General features: G+C 36.9%; 5 protein-coding genes across 6 annotated transcripts; 2 read left to right on the top strand and 3 right to left on the bottom strand.

The window, feature by feature from the left end:
• The first annotated feature begins 1,091 nt into the window (after nucleotides 1-1,091).
• Nucleotides 1,092-3,206, top strand: LOC142620242 (uncharacterized). Its single transcript, XM_075793642.1, has 5 exons — nucleotides 1,092-1,119; nucleotides 1,231-2,030; nucleotides 2,118-2,465; nucleotides 2,565-2,715; nucleotides 2,809-3,206. The coding sequence occupies exons 1-5, from the start codon at nucleotides 1,092-1,094 to the stop codon at nucleotides 3,204-3,206; spliced, it is 1,725 nt and encodes a 574-aa protein (XP_075649757.1).
• A 201-nt stretch (nucleotides 3,207-3,407) lies between these two features.
• LOC142620241 (uncharacterized) lies at nucleotides 3,408-3,983 on the top strand. Its single transcript, XM_075793641.1, has one exon. The coding sequence runs from the start codon at nucleotides 3,408-3,410 to the stop codon at nucleotides 3,981-3,983; it is 576 nt and encodes a 191-aa protein (XP_075649756.1).
• Nucleotides 3,984-7,645: 3,662 nt separating this feature from the next.
• Nucleotides 7,646-9,818, bottom strand: LOC142620240 (uncharacterized). Its single transcript, XM_075793640.1, has 4 exons — nucleotides 9,814-9,818; nucleotides 9,382-9,655; nucleotides 9,036-9,266; nucleotides 7,646-7,726 (listed from the first exon to the last, which is right to left on the bottom strand). Exons 1-4 carry the CDS (start codon nucleotides 9,816-9,818, stop codon nucleotides 7,646-7,648), a joined length of 591 nt encoding a protein of 196 aa, XP_075649755.1.
• LOC142618830 (cyclic nucleotide-gated ion channel 17-like) lies at nucleotides 9,690-15,830 on the bottom strand. Of its 2 annotated transcripts, XM_075791866.1 has the most exons (8): nucleotides 15,693-15,830; nucleotides 15,497-15,555; nucleotides 14,891-14,985; nucleotides 14,460-14,748; nucleotides 11,266-11,478; nucleotides 10,809-11,104; nucleotides 10,151-10,262; nucleotides 9,690-9,948 (listed from the first exon to the last, which is right to left on the bottom strand). In XM_075791866.1, the coding sequence occupies exons 4-7, from the start codon at nucleotides 14,538-14,540 to the stop codon at nucleotides 10,250-10,252; spliced, it is 603 nt and encodes a 200-aa protein (XP_075647981.1). In that variant the 5' UTR covers nucleotides 14,541-14,748; nucleotides 14,891-14,985; nucleotides 15,497-15,555; nucleotides 15,693-15,830; the 3' UTR covers nucleotides 9,690-9,948; nucleotides 10,151-10,249. The 2 variants fall into 2 exon arrangements, with proteins under 2 accessions (XP_075647981.1, XP_075647982.1); XM_075791867.1 differs by lacking the exons at nucleotides 15,497-15,555; nucleotides 15,693-15,830 and adding an exon at nucleotides 15,091-15,247.
• On the bottom strand, nucleotides 15,689-16,797 carry LOC142618829 (uncharacterized). Its single transcript, XM_075791865.1, has 2 exons — nucleotides 16,635-16,797; nucleotides 15,689-16,414 (listed from the first exon to the last, which is right to left on the bottom strand). The coding sequence occupies exons 1-2, from the start codon at nucleotides 16,719-16,721 to the stop codon at nucleotides 15,689-15,691; spliced, it is 813 nt and encodes a 270-aa protein (XP_075647980.1). The 5' UTR covers nucleotides 16,722-16,797.
• Nucleotides 16,798-17,346: the final 549 nt, after the last annotated feature.

Raw genomic sequence — 17,346 nt, 5'->3', positions numbered from 1 at the left:
TAACATAATAACATCTCGAGTCTCAGAGGCTCGATTTTGGGCGTAAAAATCGACTCTTTGAGGCTCGGTTTTTATAGGTTGATGTGGCCTCTTTGCCACGTGGCCTCCACCTGGAAATCGAGTCTCTAAGACTCGAGTTTTATACCGAGCATTAGAGACTCGATTTTTATGGTGAAGTCCACGTAGGACGCCACTTTGATCTCGAGTTTTTGAGACTCGGTTTACTAAATGGAAACCGAGTCTCAGAAACTCGATTTTTGAGTGGGGTCTTCCCATGCCTAAGTCCCATCTGTCACTTCCATGTGTTGGCTGAAGGATATTTCGTGAATCTTTAGGCAGAGAAGGCATGTCTAAGTTAGTAGCATGTGAATTTTTAGGCAGAAAAAGCATGGTCTAAGTCATGCTTCTAAGTCAGTAGCACGTGAATTTTTGGGCAGAGAAAGCATGGTCTAAGTCATGCTTTGGGCAGAGAAAGCATGTTTGAATAAGTAATCTCGTGAATCTTCAAAACAAGAAAGCATCAGGAATCTTAAAAAAAAGAACTGTACAGAAAAGCAAATATTTATATACATATATATATATATATATATATTTATATACATATATATATATATATATATTTATATATATATATATATATATTTATATACATATATTTATATTTATATATATTTATATACATATATATATATATATATATTTTTAGAAAGTGAGGAGAAAGATATATATATATATATATATATATATTTTTTATGATCTAGGAAGTCTTTTTGCTAGCTTTCGGTGAATTTATCTGCTTCATTTTCTCCATAATTTGTATTAAATTTCAGTTTGTATATCACATCTGGTATATTTAACTGTATATTAATGCCTTGATTTTGAAATTAGATGATATGTCTAATTTTGATTGCTCATGATCAAATTACACTCATTCATTTGCACATGCTCATGACTTTTGTTGTTTGGTTTGATATTTTTATTTATATTTTTGTTAGAACTGAGTCGAAATTTTGTAATGGGGGTGAGTTTTGTCCTTAGTTTTTTTATTTGTTTGAGTACGAAATGATAATGATTGAGTGTGTTTGTATGTGATGTGGGGTGAGTATATGCAATTGTGGGGTGAGAAGCTGTAATTTTTGTACTTTGAGTAGATATTCAAGGTTTTGTAATTGATGTTAAATAAAAGAGATAAAATATGTCACTAACATATTATACTTTACTCTCTAATAGGTTCACAATCTCTGAAGAATATTGATATAAATGTATATTATGGTGGACCCCTTGACAATCTTGGAGAGATTGACGGATTCCCATTTAGAGGGCCGGGTATTGAATGCTACTACATGATGATACGTCGTAAGTTGAAGACGTTGGATGATTTGAAGAGGAAAATAATGCACTCATTGAATTTGAACCCTGCTTGGTATGACATCAAGATTATTTATCGTTACCCACAAGAAGTCCTTCATGAACGAATAAATTACGGGTATATGACGATCAAAGAAGACAAACATGTAAAGATGATGTTTAATAGGATCCAAAAAATGCCCCAAGTAAATGCTGCTGAGTTGTACGTAAGTTCGGAGCCGCTTGTAGAAGTTGATACTGAAGTGGTGCAACAAACAACTACGGCTTTACAATTTACAGCCCTAGATGATGGATGTACTACAATGAGAGGGTATACAATGGGAGGTTATATGCTCCCATCTCAAGATCATGTTGCTAGTACTGGTGAACCCCTCCATCCTCAAGAGACACATTTAGAAGAGGAAGACGAAGACGAAGATCATGCCGCGAATGATGGTGAAAATATTGATGACGTGGATGAATACGAAAAGAGGATTGAGCGAGGTGACTTTGAGAACGATATGGATGACCATGAAGTCGTTCCCAATTTTGAAGAGGAAAATATGGAGTACCATGATGAAGGTGATGCAGACGATGATATTGGCATCCAGCATGATACAAATACGACCATTGCCTACAGACCTCCTGCCGACTCATTTTTCGCAAATACTTGGGAAAATATGGTTGATCCTTCACGTCTTCAGATACCATTTGTTTCTACTTGGGAAGATGGGATGCATTTTCATAAAGGGTTGACTTTTGCAAATAAGGAGGCGGTGAAGCGAGCATTGATAATATACGCAGCAAATGATAATAGAAATTTTATAATCCGGAGGTCGACCAAAAGTAAATTGTGCGCTGCATGCGTTGATGACAACTGCAAGTGGTACGTTGGGGCATTCATGAAGGTTAAACTTAATGGTCTATGGATGGTCACGTCTTATGTGGGTCCACACACTTGTATACCCTTTGGCCTGCGAAGAGACGGTAAAATGATGGATTCTAATTTTGTTGCATCAGAAATTGTGGGAAAATTGCGACAAAATCACACTGCTCGTATACAAGATCTCTGGGACATCATACATACTAAGTATAAACATGAGCTTTCTTATTATAAAGTATGGGACGCAAAACAAAAGGCAATTGCTAAGATATTTGGGGATTGGGAGGAGTCTTACCAAAGGTTGCGAAAGTTGTTGTTGGCATACTTGGATCAGGATTCGGGTACCCAGTACAACTATCACACCATACCTAGGCCATACGAGAATTCTGCGTTACTACGCTATGTATATTGGGCATTTGCTCCATGCATTGCTGCATTCCAATATTGTAGGCCAGTGATCAGTATTGATGGGACTCATTTGTATGGTAAATACAAAGGGGTTTTGATGATTGCAATGGCAACCGATGCCAACCAAAAGGTTTTGCCTCTTGCCTTTGCTGTTGTGGACACGGAGTCAGAGGCTAGTTGGGGGTGGTTTTTAGAGTGTCTCAGGGGTTCGATTGAGCATGTTACACCTGCTAATGGCATTTGCATTATTTCTGACCGACATCAAGGTATCAAAAACGCCATTCGACAGTGGCCTAGAGGGAGGGACGGAATAGAACAGGTATATCACCGATATTGCCTTCGACATGTTGCTAGCAACTTCAACAGACGCTTTGATGACCTGATTCTAAAGGCATTGGCCTTGAAAGCTGGATATGCGACCCAAGAAGCTAAATTTGAATCCATAATGCAAATCATTAAGGAGGCCGAGATTAATTTACTGAGGGGTGTAGACCCTACTAATCGCCATGTTGCACGTTGTATGCCATATACATATTTAACCAGTGAGGATCTGGACAAATGGACTTAGTCACATGATGGTGGAAGACGTTACGGGGCAATGACAACCAATATCTCTGAGTGCTTTAATGGGGTACTGAAAGGTGCCCGCAGTTTGCCCATTGCGGCAATGGTTGAGTTTACTTGGTCCAAACTTGTTGCATATTTCCACGATTGACATAAAAAAATTACGGAAGATCTCTCTCGAGGTAAGGTGTGGAGTGATTATGCAATGGAGATCTATAACAAAAATGCGCAGAAAACTGCAGGTCACACTGTGAGGAATTTTAATCATGAAACTGGTGTTTATCAAGTGCTTACCCCGTACAACGACCATAGAGGTGGAGGGGGAAACCAACGTCATGAAGTGCACGTATTTGATAGAATATGTGGTTGCAGAAAGTGGCAAAGCTTGAAGATCCCTTGTTCACACGCAATTAAAGTTCTCCAAAGTCTGCACCTCGATGCGACCAGCTATATTGACCCATGTTATAGTTTGAACAACGTCATTCACACATATTCACATAATTTTGTGGTGCCAAAGTCAGAGTCATTGTGGAGGGACGTTCGCGGACCACGGTGGGTGCCTGACCCACAGCTGTTGCGGGCCAAAGGTCGTCCTGTGGCCTCAAGAATAAGGAATGAAATGGATGGGGTACGACGAGAACGGGGAAGCCGGAGGGAAGATCCGGACTTGAGGGAGATTCAACCAAGGCAGCGATGTGGAGTGTGTCATCAAGAGGGGCATAACCGTAGAAGCTGTCCCAATTCTCGTGGGGCTTCGACAAGTGGTAGTGCTACAAACTAGGCAAGTGCTCTCACTATTTTTATATAATATGCTATGAATTTCATTTGGTTTTTGTTCTTCGCATTTGGAAACTAACGATTGTATTTTCATGTTTGTCAGGCGAGTGAAGACTCGATTGAAGTTTTGCCAATGTACGTGGGACTTGTCGTTATCTTCTGTATATGCATGTGCTAAATGTTGTGGTTATGTACAAGTGTTTTTTTTTTCTTTGTTGAATGTTGTTGCCGAATGTAGACTATGTTAATTTTAGTTAGTTGTTATTTTCTATATTTTGTTTATTGTTGAATGTTGTTGTAATTGAACTATTTGCTATCCATTGTACTCGTCACATTAGTTGCGTTGTGCAGCTTTTGCCTAGCCAGCAATGAATAGTAACTGTTTGAATCCGGTTGTTTGTTTTTGATGTACTACTCCCTTTGATTGGTTGTATCTAGTTGTTTACTACTGTAGGGGAAGGAAAAAACTAAATCTTGTTTACCACTGCTGTAGCTACAACAAAAAAAAAAAAAACAAAATCCCAGTAGAAATCGAGTCTTTGGAACTCGATTTCCTTTGGTAAATCGAGGCTTTTAAACTCGATTTTCAAAGGCGCCATTTCTGCGGAATATTATTATTTTTAAAAGAACCACTAAACTGAAAATCGAGGCTTTGAAAAACGATTTTCAATGTAAATCGAGGCTTTCAAAGTCGATTTTATATGTACATCAAGACTTTGAAACTCGATTTTTAAAGGCGGCAGTTCCTATAATTATTTTTCAAAATCAGAACGATTTTCACTGTAAATCGAAGCTTTTAAACTCGATATGTAAATTGAGGCTTTCAAACTCGATTTTATATGTAAATCGAGGCTTTGAAACTCGATTTTTAAAGCGGCATTTCCTATATATTATTTTTTTTAAAAACCACTAAACTAAAATCGAGGCTTTTAAACTCGATTTTACATGCAAATCGAGCCTTTTAAACTCGATTCTAATAGGAGAACATTTTCACTCTAAGTCGAGGCTTTTAAACTCGATTTTATATGTAAATCGAGGCTCTGGAACTAGATTTATATTTTATCTTTTTCCATTTATGCCAAACCGAATTTGAAAAAAGCTACTGTAGAAATTGGACACGTGATTTTCATTTATCTTTTTGATATATTTTTAAAAAGTCACGTAATAAAATCGAGCCTTTCAAAGCTCGATTATTTTTTACTATGTTTTGAGGGGATATATTTAAAAATCGACAATTTGAAACTTGATTTTCACATTAAAAATCGAATTTCAAAGGCTCGATTTATACATTTGATAATTAATTTCAGATAAATAACAAAACTATGAAATTAATCTAAAATAGAGGGTGTTTAATTTCAAACTTCTGCACAATTACGTGTTTCAAAGACATAAATTAAATAGTTTAGTTTCTAAATTTGATAACTAATTTCAGATAAATAACAAAACTATGAAACACATCTAAACTACAGCTATGAAATTTCAAACTTCTGGAATTAAATAGTATTGCAGAGATAGAAGATATAAATTTTTTCCTCTTATACATGGCTCATCAAGACTGAGAAGTGGAGTTTTTTATATAATAAAAATCATGCATTGGATTAGGTGGCCTACGTGAAGTACTTGAATTGGATTGAAGTTGATGCAACTGAAGAAGTTACAACGTAAAATCTAAATATCTGACCATTAACATAATGACCATTACTTTAGTTTCCAGACTTTACAACAACAAGATCACAGTTTATTTTATAGGTACACCAATACATTTTATGATAGCAAAAAAATTGTCATATCTCTTTCAAGATGCCTCAAGACAGTTAACCGCAAAATCAGCTCCATATATTGAAAGTGGTTGAAGTCTCCAACGACTATGTGTCCATAAACTCACATCATAACCCACACCGCCAGATGAAATCAATCATTGGGTAGAAATGTTGCTGATTTCGTCATTTTATGGAGGTTCATATGGCGGCCGGTTTTCAAGTTCTGGTTCAACAGCAGCGAGATTCTCTTTAGCTTAATGATTCTTTCTTGACAAGATTCTTCTTGCTCCTTAGGTCTTCCATTTCGTTATATTTTTCCCTCGTACTTCCACACCCTATAGAAAATGTAAATGAACCTCCAAAACTGAGAATAAATACAAAATATTTACAAGAAACGTACAGCTACAAGGCACCACAGGAGATTCTTTCTTGACAAAATTTATTAATTAACTCTTCAAAAGTTATAAGATAGAAAACTTATGTTAACATGCATTGTCCTTAATTTCGCCAGTGAAGGTAACATCAGGCAAACGCAAGCTTAATAAAAAAATATTGTGACATTAACTCCAATTTCCTTCAGATTATAATTGAACACTGTAAATGTTCCAACATCTAACACCAGAGTCACAATAGACAAATATATTTCTCATAACAATCAAGCTAAATATATCTTGTGTACCTGATAATCATAAGCTACTATAGAGAACATAAGATGGGACTATAATGAAGGGGGTTCTCGATTTTCAAGTGTTCTTAGTAGTAATAATGGGAGCCATGAGTTGGAAACTGTTAGAGTAGGACATGGGCCAATCATGTAGGATATTGCCTATTTGCGTGATCTACTTATAATTACAAAAGAATTTCTGACAAAATGCAAGTGAAAGCAGCAAAATTATCTGTCCAACAAACACAACCTACCAACACTGCTGACCGAATTGAACATGTAAATCATCATGAAACTGAGCAATCAAAGCACTCCCTATAGAACTGACCTTGCATTCCGAGATTACGTGCAGACATGACATATCACTAACCTCTGACCACCAACCACAGAAACAGCACAAGTTCCAGTTGATGTAGATTCATCCTTCTAATAATGTACCTGATTACAATTTTCATAATTGTCTTAACATGAGGAAGAAGGTGAAGACATAACCAACGTTCAGTGCAAGTCTAAGACGAAGAGAAACTGACATTAACACCGGCTGATTTTTAATTTTTTGTCATCTCCTCTCCAAACTTCTGATTTCCAATGGAGCCAATGTAACCAATTGCACCATTACATTTGGAGCATCCACTGGGAGAGACAACAAAAAACCACTAAATTGTACGGAGAATCCTCAGGAAAATCTATTGCAGTAGAAATTTAGCTTCATTTGGAAATGAATAATTTACCTTGATTGAATGTGTCTTTGTAGCACCTAAAGTGACACGATATGCATATACTATTTCCAGCAAGGTTTTCACGTAGGCCACTATGTCAGACACTTCGCTGTGAAGTTGAAGTGCATAGTATGTCTCTAGCACAAATCAGCAACATTTTCACTCTTGAAATCCCAAAACGACTATGTGTCCATTCATTTACATTTTCTATAGGGGGTGCAAGTACGAGGGAAAAATATAAAGAAATGGAAGACCTAAGGAAGCAAGAAGAATCTCGTCAAGAAAGAATCATTAAAGCTAAAGAGAATCTCATTGCTGCTGAACCAGAACTTGAAAACCGGCCGCCATATGAACCTCCATAAAATGACGAAATCAGCAACATTTCTACCCAATGATTGATTTTATCTGGCGGTGTGGGTTATGATGTGAGTTTATGGACACATAGTCGTTGGAGACTTCAACCACTTTCAATATATGGAGCTGAATTTGCGGTTAACTGTCTTGAGGCATCTTCAAAGAGTTATCAATCTGCAAGCTGCCTATTTTCAAAGTTTATTAGGGATGGAGGGCCAATTCCAGCTTCAAATCTGTATGTGCTATTGTCCTACAAAAATGAAGAGTGCGTACATTTTTAAATCTAACATGAACCACTAAACAAGAAAATTAATCATGTTCCATTGGTCATATTAGTTGGGTCAAATTGGGTAGAAAGGCAATCACTTGAAAACGTACATTTTTTTTATCTATGGTAACCTCTTGTTTAATTAACAGTTCAATGCATATTTCACAATCAGATGGTAATGTGAGGATACCAAAAGAACCACTAAAGCACTCAGTTTCTTGGTACTGTAACTCCCTCCAAAATCACAGAGCTGATTTTCTGACTTTTTACCTCGCATGCATTTACCCACAAACAAACCCCCCATATCTACTTATAATTCAAGCATGTGAAAGGCATGTACATCCCAATAAAAATTTAAACTTTGCTAATTCAATCATGAAGCTAACTTCGACTACCCTATTAAGGATTTCTGCCAACCCCAACAATCCTACACGTCATTGCAAATCAGGCCAGAGGATATAACGATTTTTTAGAATATATACAAAAGAACTTCATAATAAACCATTGCCATGTTATATTTAATCATAAGTTACCATCAAAATCCCTATAATTCATCTGAGGAAAAATTCTATATATAAACATAAAGAAATGGGCAGCTTTGAATAAAAGGTGCTAGTTTCAAATGAATAATGGAGTCTGTCATTTGTGTTTAAACAAAGATTTTACAACACACAATTATAGTTTGATGCAATTAACAAAGAACAATATTTGACTAAATAGTTTATCACAAACCGCAAAACATCCTGTAAGATCACCTTTAATAGCCCAAACTGTATAATCTATTTGAAACTTATTTTTATTTTATTACTTTTCTGTGCATACTTTCAGCAAAAAAAGCTAGATAAATTGTTTTCAAACATATAGTTACAGCCATGAAAAGGGAAATTGCTTATTTTGCAAAATTGGATTGAAGGTTAATTGCTAAAGAGAAAGTTGGTTTGGACCCAGTCACAGCAAAAGAGTGTTCAATTTTCCTCCCTAAAACCTTGCAAAATGTTCTATTTTTCAAGCTTCTATCTATGTCCGTTAGTTTATATATCCTACGTGGCTTAACAGAGTGATAAGACTTGGACAATATTAATTTATTTTTAAAATTTTAAACAAAAATGTTAACAGATGCCCTTAGGGCAATAGTTAACAATCTATTTAAAGAAGAATTTGTTGGAAAAAAAACATGGATTGAACAATTTAAAGTGTGTTTGAGAAAGTATGTATATTGAATTAAACATGGAACAATTGAGTTAGTAGTAGTTGTTGAACATCTTCCAATTACAAAAATTTCACTGCTCACCATCTTAGCCAGGGACTCAGCTGCAATTTGGGGATGACCAGCAGCAGCAGCAACCTGTGCCCTAGCTAGGAGAACAACCTTGGACTTATCAGGGAACTTTTCAGCAAACTGTCCTAGAACTTCTTCAGCTCTCACAGCTTTGTTCTCTCTCACAAAGACAGCTGCTTGAAGCAGTACAGGCATCACACTATCAGCAAACATGTCAGACAGTGCAGCAACAAGTTCTCGACCCTGTAAAGAATCCAGAGACATTGTCTGTTGATCAAGAAAATCATCCCACCAACAATGGCTCACTTTGTTAGGATTAAATTGAAATTAGAAAGGTTAAAAATAAAGAGTGCAAAACCTGATCCAGCCTATTTGCGTGGAGAAGCAAAAGAACTCGATTTGCATATACTGCTTCCCTTTGTTTTGGTGAAAGCTTCAAGTTAAGTCCATGAGCAAGCTGGAAGTTCTGTGAATCTTTCTCTTTCAGCCTATCAAGTTTCTGTAGGCCATCAGAAACATCTTTTGGACCTTTCAATGCAATGAGGTTGTTCACTGCCACTGCCAGTGATGACTCATCTGCCAGATCTCGATTAGTAATGTCTGTGTAAGCTTCAATGGCCTCTTGTGTGTGCCTAAGCCAAAGCCGAATTTATGCTGAGATTTACATTACTCATGGAACCCAAGTTAGAAAATCATCAATCTGATAACTAGACTCTGAATCAACACAAGGCAATTTTCTTCTTGTCTTTAATTTGAGAACACTAAACCGAAAATTGTTCCACCTAAATACAGCATTTTTATAAATACAATTCCATTTCACACCCACAAGGACATTAAAAGAATTTTATGACATTCTACTCCTTCTTGGACTTTGAGAGAGCTTTCTTCCTCTGCCCAAGCATATACCCATACATGTGACGACTGCCTGCAATATATAATGTCATTTCATCAGTTAAGAAGTCTGCAAACAAATGAAATTAGCCAACTAGATAATGAGTTATTAACTTCCAAAGAAGAATCTGAGTTCATGCCTGGGACATAGATTCCGAGTGCAAGAATTGCAGCATAGAAGAAATCAAAAGAGAAGTAAATTGAAAGTTCAATGGCAATAAATTAAAAATACTTACCTGCATATTTCCAATCAAATGGGCAAATAATACAAGACCCAGGATGGCAATAAGAATAGCAAATGATGTCTCTCCAATAAAAGTGCTTGTGGACAAATTCTACCCATATGAACTGAGACAAAAGAAAGAAAAGAGATATATGTAAACAATTTATTTTTGGGCAGACTAGCCATGTGTCAGAGAATATACTTCTTAATGATCCTATCATATGCATTTACTTGTTAGTGGCAGGGGCTAGGATCTGTCTATTTCTTGGTTTACAGTTCTTCCTATCATATGTCAGATTTGGGAGATAAAAGATAGTAAAATGAAGTTATGATTGATCCTCATGTCATGATTGCGTATCATAAATGCCATACTTCAAAGAGTTTTCGTTAAGAAATCAAAACTAATTTGTCATATGGTTATTGCATTGGCAACTAAACATGCATCTGTTGGTGCAAAAACTGGTCTGTTATTGTAAACCATATTTCCAATAAGAGCCAATGCCACAACATATACTTAAAAAGAAATTAAAAATTATTGCGGTCATCAACATTGTTTTTCAATAAACAAAGAGAACACGTTAAAAAGAGAATGATAATCTTAATGCTTGAAAAGAATAATCATTTTTATAAATTCATAACTTAGGTTCTACTAAATAGAAAAGAAATTATACCTTAGATTCTGTAAGCCCCACCATAAACAATAGAAATACTTTTCAATGAAATTTGAGAAAAGAAGATTTTTTGTCACTGCATTTTGAAATAAGCCATAGTTGAACTCATTATCCTCATCCGCATTACAGTTCTTAAACACATTTGTAGTACTTTCCCATGTCTTGCGATCAATAAGGTTACCACAATCAAAATAATTCAGCCTGCAACTTGTAGAATTAGATTCCTCTTTACAATACTTTTTCCAGCATGAGGAATACCGGTCAATCGATAGCAAATACCATGCTGCCCCTAAAACCTGCAATCATTGAAGTGCATTCACAATTTGGCATCCCACTGTGTTACTGAAAATAGAAATAGTATTTAACAAATAAATCTCCCATGATTAGGCCAATAAGGGATTGGGGAAAGAGAGAATTACAATTAGAGGAAGCCCAACAAAAATAAAAGGTTACATACATGGCTAGCCAACATGTACAACAGCAGATTATATGCAGCCCTTGCCCAGGCAGTCTTAGTGACCACTCCGGTTGCTTTGATTATTTGCGAACTTAATGGAAAAATCAGATATAATCTTGGAACATATTGAAGCAGAACAATTAGTGCAAGGGCATTGTTCTTATGATCAAGTTGGGACCTTCTTGTTGCTGGTATAATAAACCAGATCACCATCTGCATAAATAATTTCAATCAGTTGTGCTTTGACTTTATCACTTGGAAAGTTTTTGGAGCAAAACAAGAAAAACAAAATCATGATAAAGTTTAGATAAAAAATGGCTAAACACATCTCATTTTTGAAACAAAGAAACCATACCCACTTCATAGCTTGCCACGATACGGGAAGAGGAAATTTTAGCTATGGTAATCTAATGCGGATACATTTCAAATGTTAATTCCCTTTTAAAAACTTCATGCCTACCAATGAAGAAAATTAAGAACAGAATAGATTTTTACAAAGTGAGCATGATCACCATTATTTCATGCAAACATGACAATAAGTTTGAGATTTCATATATATAGCTACATGACTGGCTCCTAACAGAAAAACCAAGTATGTGGATGGTCCTGAGAACTTGAATGGAATAAAACCATCCAATCAAAGCGACTAAGGCTCCTCTTCAAAATTATGAAGTGCATACAAAAGCAAATATCCAAGGTATGGGGTGATCAATGAGCAAACCCCAGTGGAACCAGTTGGTTCCGTAAAGTTGAAAAGGAAGTGCTGTCAGAGACCTTATCCTTTTCAATTGGCATTATATACTACCAATCTAGGTTGGCTCAACCCAACCAAACCCAGCACATGAACACCCTAAGGAATTGATAGAGTATTGTTCAAAGTTCAAGGAATGTAGTGGTAATGAAATTCCTTCACCATCTGGTTCACAGTTCTACAAGACGGTTAAGGGAATTCAAGGTTTTCCACACCTAGCTCATCCTCAAATCTTTGGCAGCTAGTTTTTCAAATTGTATGAGCTATCAAGCTGTATCCTGCAAAGGAAATTCTAGGGTAGATCACTTGCTTACATGGTTCTTCAGCACAAGATGTTTGCCTTTTCTGTTTGATAGAATAGGGATTTCCTCTAAATTCTGGGCAACACATGCATGAATCAATTTCAAATTTCTGAACAGTAGGATTTCTTGTAGGATCAATATAAAGGATTACATTTTCTTGATTTGTTCTCAATGAAGATTTCTCAATAATGAACAGAAAAGGAATCTGATTCTATGTTTTTCAGCCTATTGGGCGGGGCATGGGAGGCAAATAGAACCAGCCAAAGCAAAGGTATATATTGCTATAATTGATTAATAAGAATGTAAGCACCACAAAATTGTTCAAATCAGAACATGTAAAGACATCTTCTCGAGAATTCATCAATCCACAACATAAATACCATAGAGAAAAGCAAAAATTCTGATATTGGAACATAAATACCATAAAGAAAGAATTAAATTCTGAAATTAGATAAAAACTCTTACCATGCTTCAGGTTCCTAGTACAGACCAGCTGAATCGCCAAAGCATGACTCAAGCATGTCAGTTTTTATAACACCTGGATTAAGTGCAATAACTGCCATTCCATCAGGCAATTCCTTTGCTACAGATCTGGTCAGACCCTCAATGGCCCATTTTGATGCACAATAAGGTGCAACCTGTCAAAATATGATCAGGTTTTAGTAAGAAGATACTTGATGTTGATAAAAGAGTCCAAAATGACAATATCACCATGAGAGACTTGCACAGGCCAAGATAAGGCTATTGCAAAACTCTCAGATAGAATAGAATTGCATAAAGTAATATCATTACTATAATTTATGAATCTACATATAACAAAAAATGTCAGTATTTCTGATCTTGTAGTCATCCTTAAAATCCAGCTTTTCAAGATATTTTACTTGGAACTTTTTGATAAGTGATAAATAACTTATATTAGAAAAAGGATTAGTTAGAACCTTTTTGATAAGTAATGAATAGCTTTATTTGAAGAAAAACCTCAAGTATACAATATGTATACAAAGATTTACCTAAAAGACAAATAAAAATTTTAATTGAGCAAACAAATCTCCTCTCTTTTTTTTTAATATAAGTAGTTGATCTATGAAATTCTTCTATGTTAGATCTACGAAATTCTTCTATAATAGATCTATGAAATCTAACATAAAAGAAATTAAGTATAGCCAAAAGCAAGCAAAGAGGTGTAACTTTCCAAATCAACCCATTTCCATGCCTTCAAAACAAACTTTTCCAAATAAAAACACATCAATAACCTTCAACTGCATCACCCAATGAACTCCAAATAAAGAGAGAACAAATTACCACAGCTCCCTGGTGGTAGCCAGAAGCACAATGATGTAATAAATCCCACCCAAACCTCCCTATAAAAATTCCCAATGTAATAGTTCCAATTTATTAGCCACATGAGAAGGTATACTGAACAGGGAGTAAACCTCCATCCCTTGACACATTTAACTTTTCATCCTACCAACTGTCTTCACATGATTGAATTTCAAACTTCCACTTCCTTGTATGATGAGCCTAACGGCATGCCCAAATAATTCTTAAGTAAAGAGCAAACCTTACAATGCATAATTGCAACTGGCTCATCGACTCCTTCCACCATCCCTACAAGAACTATTTCACTTTCACTAAGATTAACCCTTATCCATTCAAAGGTGAGGGTGGCTGAGGAAGAATCGCATAAGATGGTTTCGCCATGTACAAAGACCAACTAATACACCAGTGAAAATAATCAACTTAACTCAAGTCATTGGAGTGAATAGATGTAAAAGAATGTCAATTATTATATAGGTAGAAGTAGAAAAGAATAATATGTGGAATTGGGTGGCAACAGAGTATGTTCTTAGAAGGTAGAACAGCAAAAAATAATATATATGATTGGCCCCAATTAATTGATGAAAATCCATTATCTTATTGGGACTAAGGATTAGTTGAGTTGACTTCCATAGAATGTGTCATATTCTATGTAGTTAAATTCCTTATCTGATTTAATTCTTGATAAACTTGATCTAATGTAAGCCAATTCCAAGTCTTTTTGCTTCACAATCCAACTATATTCAAAGAAAAAGCAAATTTAATAGTAGGATATGTGTGAAATAAGATGTATAGAAGGTCCTACACACTCCGCAACAAAGTACCTGAGGAAGGGGCAGTGTGGCAATGAGATCAATAAAGGAGTCAGATCTAATATACCTCTGTGCAATCTTCTTTGGATCCATGACAAGTTCACCCCTCCCAAACACCTTAAAATTCCCATTTCTGAAAGTTTCATTATATCTATTTCTTCCCCCCACCAGCCCATTATCAGGTTTTAGCAATGAAGATGGTGGAACCTTATATGCAGATGATGACCTTTCTAGCTGTGATGGTTCAGTTCTTCCTAATCTCCATGAAGACTCGTTATTTTTTTTCCCATCAGAATAAAACCTACAACAGTTTAGGCCCAACAAAATTGTTGTCATACAGTGCATTTGGAATGCAAGATTTAATCAACTGACAAAAAACTAAAATTTTGGCAAAAAATCTATAATAGGATCTGGCTAAATAGGAATCAGCTTTAACAACACACCATTGACTGTTTTTTAATCATTCAGCATCTTGTTAGCGTCTGGATCATTTATACTCTCCAAATCCTTGACTTGTCTGCCAGACTCTTTGATAAGCCTGAAAAGGATAGCACAAAATTATCATTCTGCCTGGGAAAAAAAAAACTAAGAAAAAAGGAATAGAAAAACACTTGTTTTATATGGGTAACTAGAACATAATGACCACCAGCATGGGATTCAATCCTTGAGCTATCCTCCACCTCTTATTTAGGTAGGGAGGAAATGGCATTTGATCCGAGGATCATTTGCAAAAGGAAAATGAAAACACACACACAAAACAGAACCAGTAGCAGCAGCAAAAAAAAGACTGTTTTGTAATAATTTTTTGCTAAGCAATTAACCCATTGGCTAATACAAAACTAATCTCAGAACTCAGATCACCAATTTGTTGAGTCACAACTTTCAAGCATCAATTATTAAAGTAAAACATGTTCTTTGGGCAGAAACTAAGCATCCAAGGGTATAGGCAAATGTTAATTAGATGTACTTAGGCTTGGCAGCCCAAGACTTTACCATAGTAGCAGACAATGGCCATTGATTTAACCGCCAAAGTCAGAGTAGTTGCTTACCGTCTTCTACACCCGCATCACTGTCATTTTGGCCCCCTTCAACCACTCGTTCCCATCACCTACTTCGAAAAATGTACGTTAAAACCATATTGATCTCCATAATAATATCATTAAGTAATCAATAGTAGATTGAAATGTGAAAAGAGGAATACCACTAGTTATAAAGTGTGTTGTTTCACATTTAGCTTTGAGTTACCTTTTTTGAATCTTATGCCGTCTAGTATAATGAGGAGGAGGTCTTGCATGTCCTTCGTCAGATGCCTCGAGCCCAGCATTGTGTCCATGTTTGTGCCCCCCTGTCCCACAAGGAGGTGCCTTTGATATGCGTTTCGGCCGACCTTCTGCCACTGCAGGTAACCCAACAGTCTGCTCAGCCTGAACATGGGGTAGGTCGATGGCTGAAGACGGGGCAGTAGATGTACTGTGGGAGGGTGGCTCCTGCTGCATGTCAGGTGGAGTTGGATCAATACCCAGGTCAAAGGATGGAATGGGTAACAGCTGAGGAAATGACCGTGGAGTAGGTGGACGAATGTCAGACCCAGGACAAGGATGTGGGGTGGGTGTCAGTATGGTGGGGCGAGGAGATGGATGTGGGGTGGGTGAAGGAATGGTGGGGGTAGGGGATGGATGTGGGGTGGATGAAGGGATGGTAGGGCTAGGGGATGGATGTGGGGTGCATGGAGAAGGATCGGGGGTAGGGACAACCCGAGGGCTAGCAACAGGCGGACGAGGGCGACATCCGGTCGGGGTTGTGCTCGTGCTTGGGCCCGTTGGAGTAGGTACCTCCTCATTCGGGGCCTCAGGAATAGGAGGTTGTACACGTTCAATTGCATGCACTGCCGTTAGGACCTCAGTAATGTCCTTGTGGTCCTCTGTGCCCACTGGGTGACGCCTCAACAAACGGACGTATCCCTCAATCTGCACATGGAAAAACCACACATATTAGTAATGCAATACCAAATCAACAATGCCAATCGATAATAAAATAAATGTTGGTTCAGAATTGGTTGTGCTAGTAATAATTGCAAATTATAGAGAGACCAAGTGCTAAGAAAAAAATGTGATACTATCATGTTATCTAAACAGTGGTTTCATGCTATTTCAGTATGGTAAGATGTAAAAGACATTGAGAAGTTACCAGCAGAGTCACTATAGCACCAGGCCTATCTATGAACCTCCGAGTTATCCTTTTGAACCAGTCATGGTACTCGTGCTGTGGAGGCATATCACCAAGCACTGCTTCACAACGTCGTTGAAGGCGATTACCCCACTCATCGATATGCACAGCATGCTTTCGCGTCCAATCAACACCGACCTTCCCCCTCAAATCAATGCCATAAAGCACAGTGTCGGTGTCAACATTGCGAGGAATTCCTTGGATCATCCCAAATTGACGAACGACACGATCCGGTGTATGTTTTTCTACTAGGTGGAAACATACAAGCGGCACCGTTGCCGTCCACACGGCCCTCCCTGCAACGCACCACGGCGGAAGGTCCTCTAACTCAGCTTCATATGGCTGCCATACCACCTACAACAACCAAAAAACAAGTACACAACACATTAGGCGACAATGTTTATATTTCAAAGCTCACCAAACCTATATCTTATTCCTAAACATGTAAAACAATGCATTTTCATACCTGGTCTGGCAACATTGAAGCTATTTGCTCGCGATATCTGTCCCTGAAGATGTGGGCGGGCCTATTTTTCTTGTTTGGGACCCACAACCACCTACAATCAAGAACAATAGATCAATATCTACAACTTTCGTACTGAGATAATTCCAATGTTAAAACTATAATGTAATCACATATAACTACTGAGATAATCTTATAGATATTTACTTA

Source organism: Castanea sativa, chromosome 12 (assembly GCF_040712315.1).
Source record: "Castanea sativa cultivar Marrone di Chiusa Pesio chromosome 12, ASM4071231v1".
Taxonomy (NCBI): Eukaryota; Viridiplantae; Streptophyta; class Magnoliopsida; order Fagales; family Fagaceae; genus Castanea; species Castanea sativa.
Note: the sequence above shows the minus strand (reverse complement) of the source record. Positions and strands in the feature narration are given on the sequence as shown.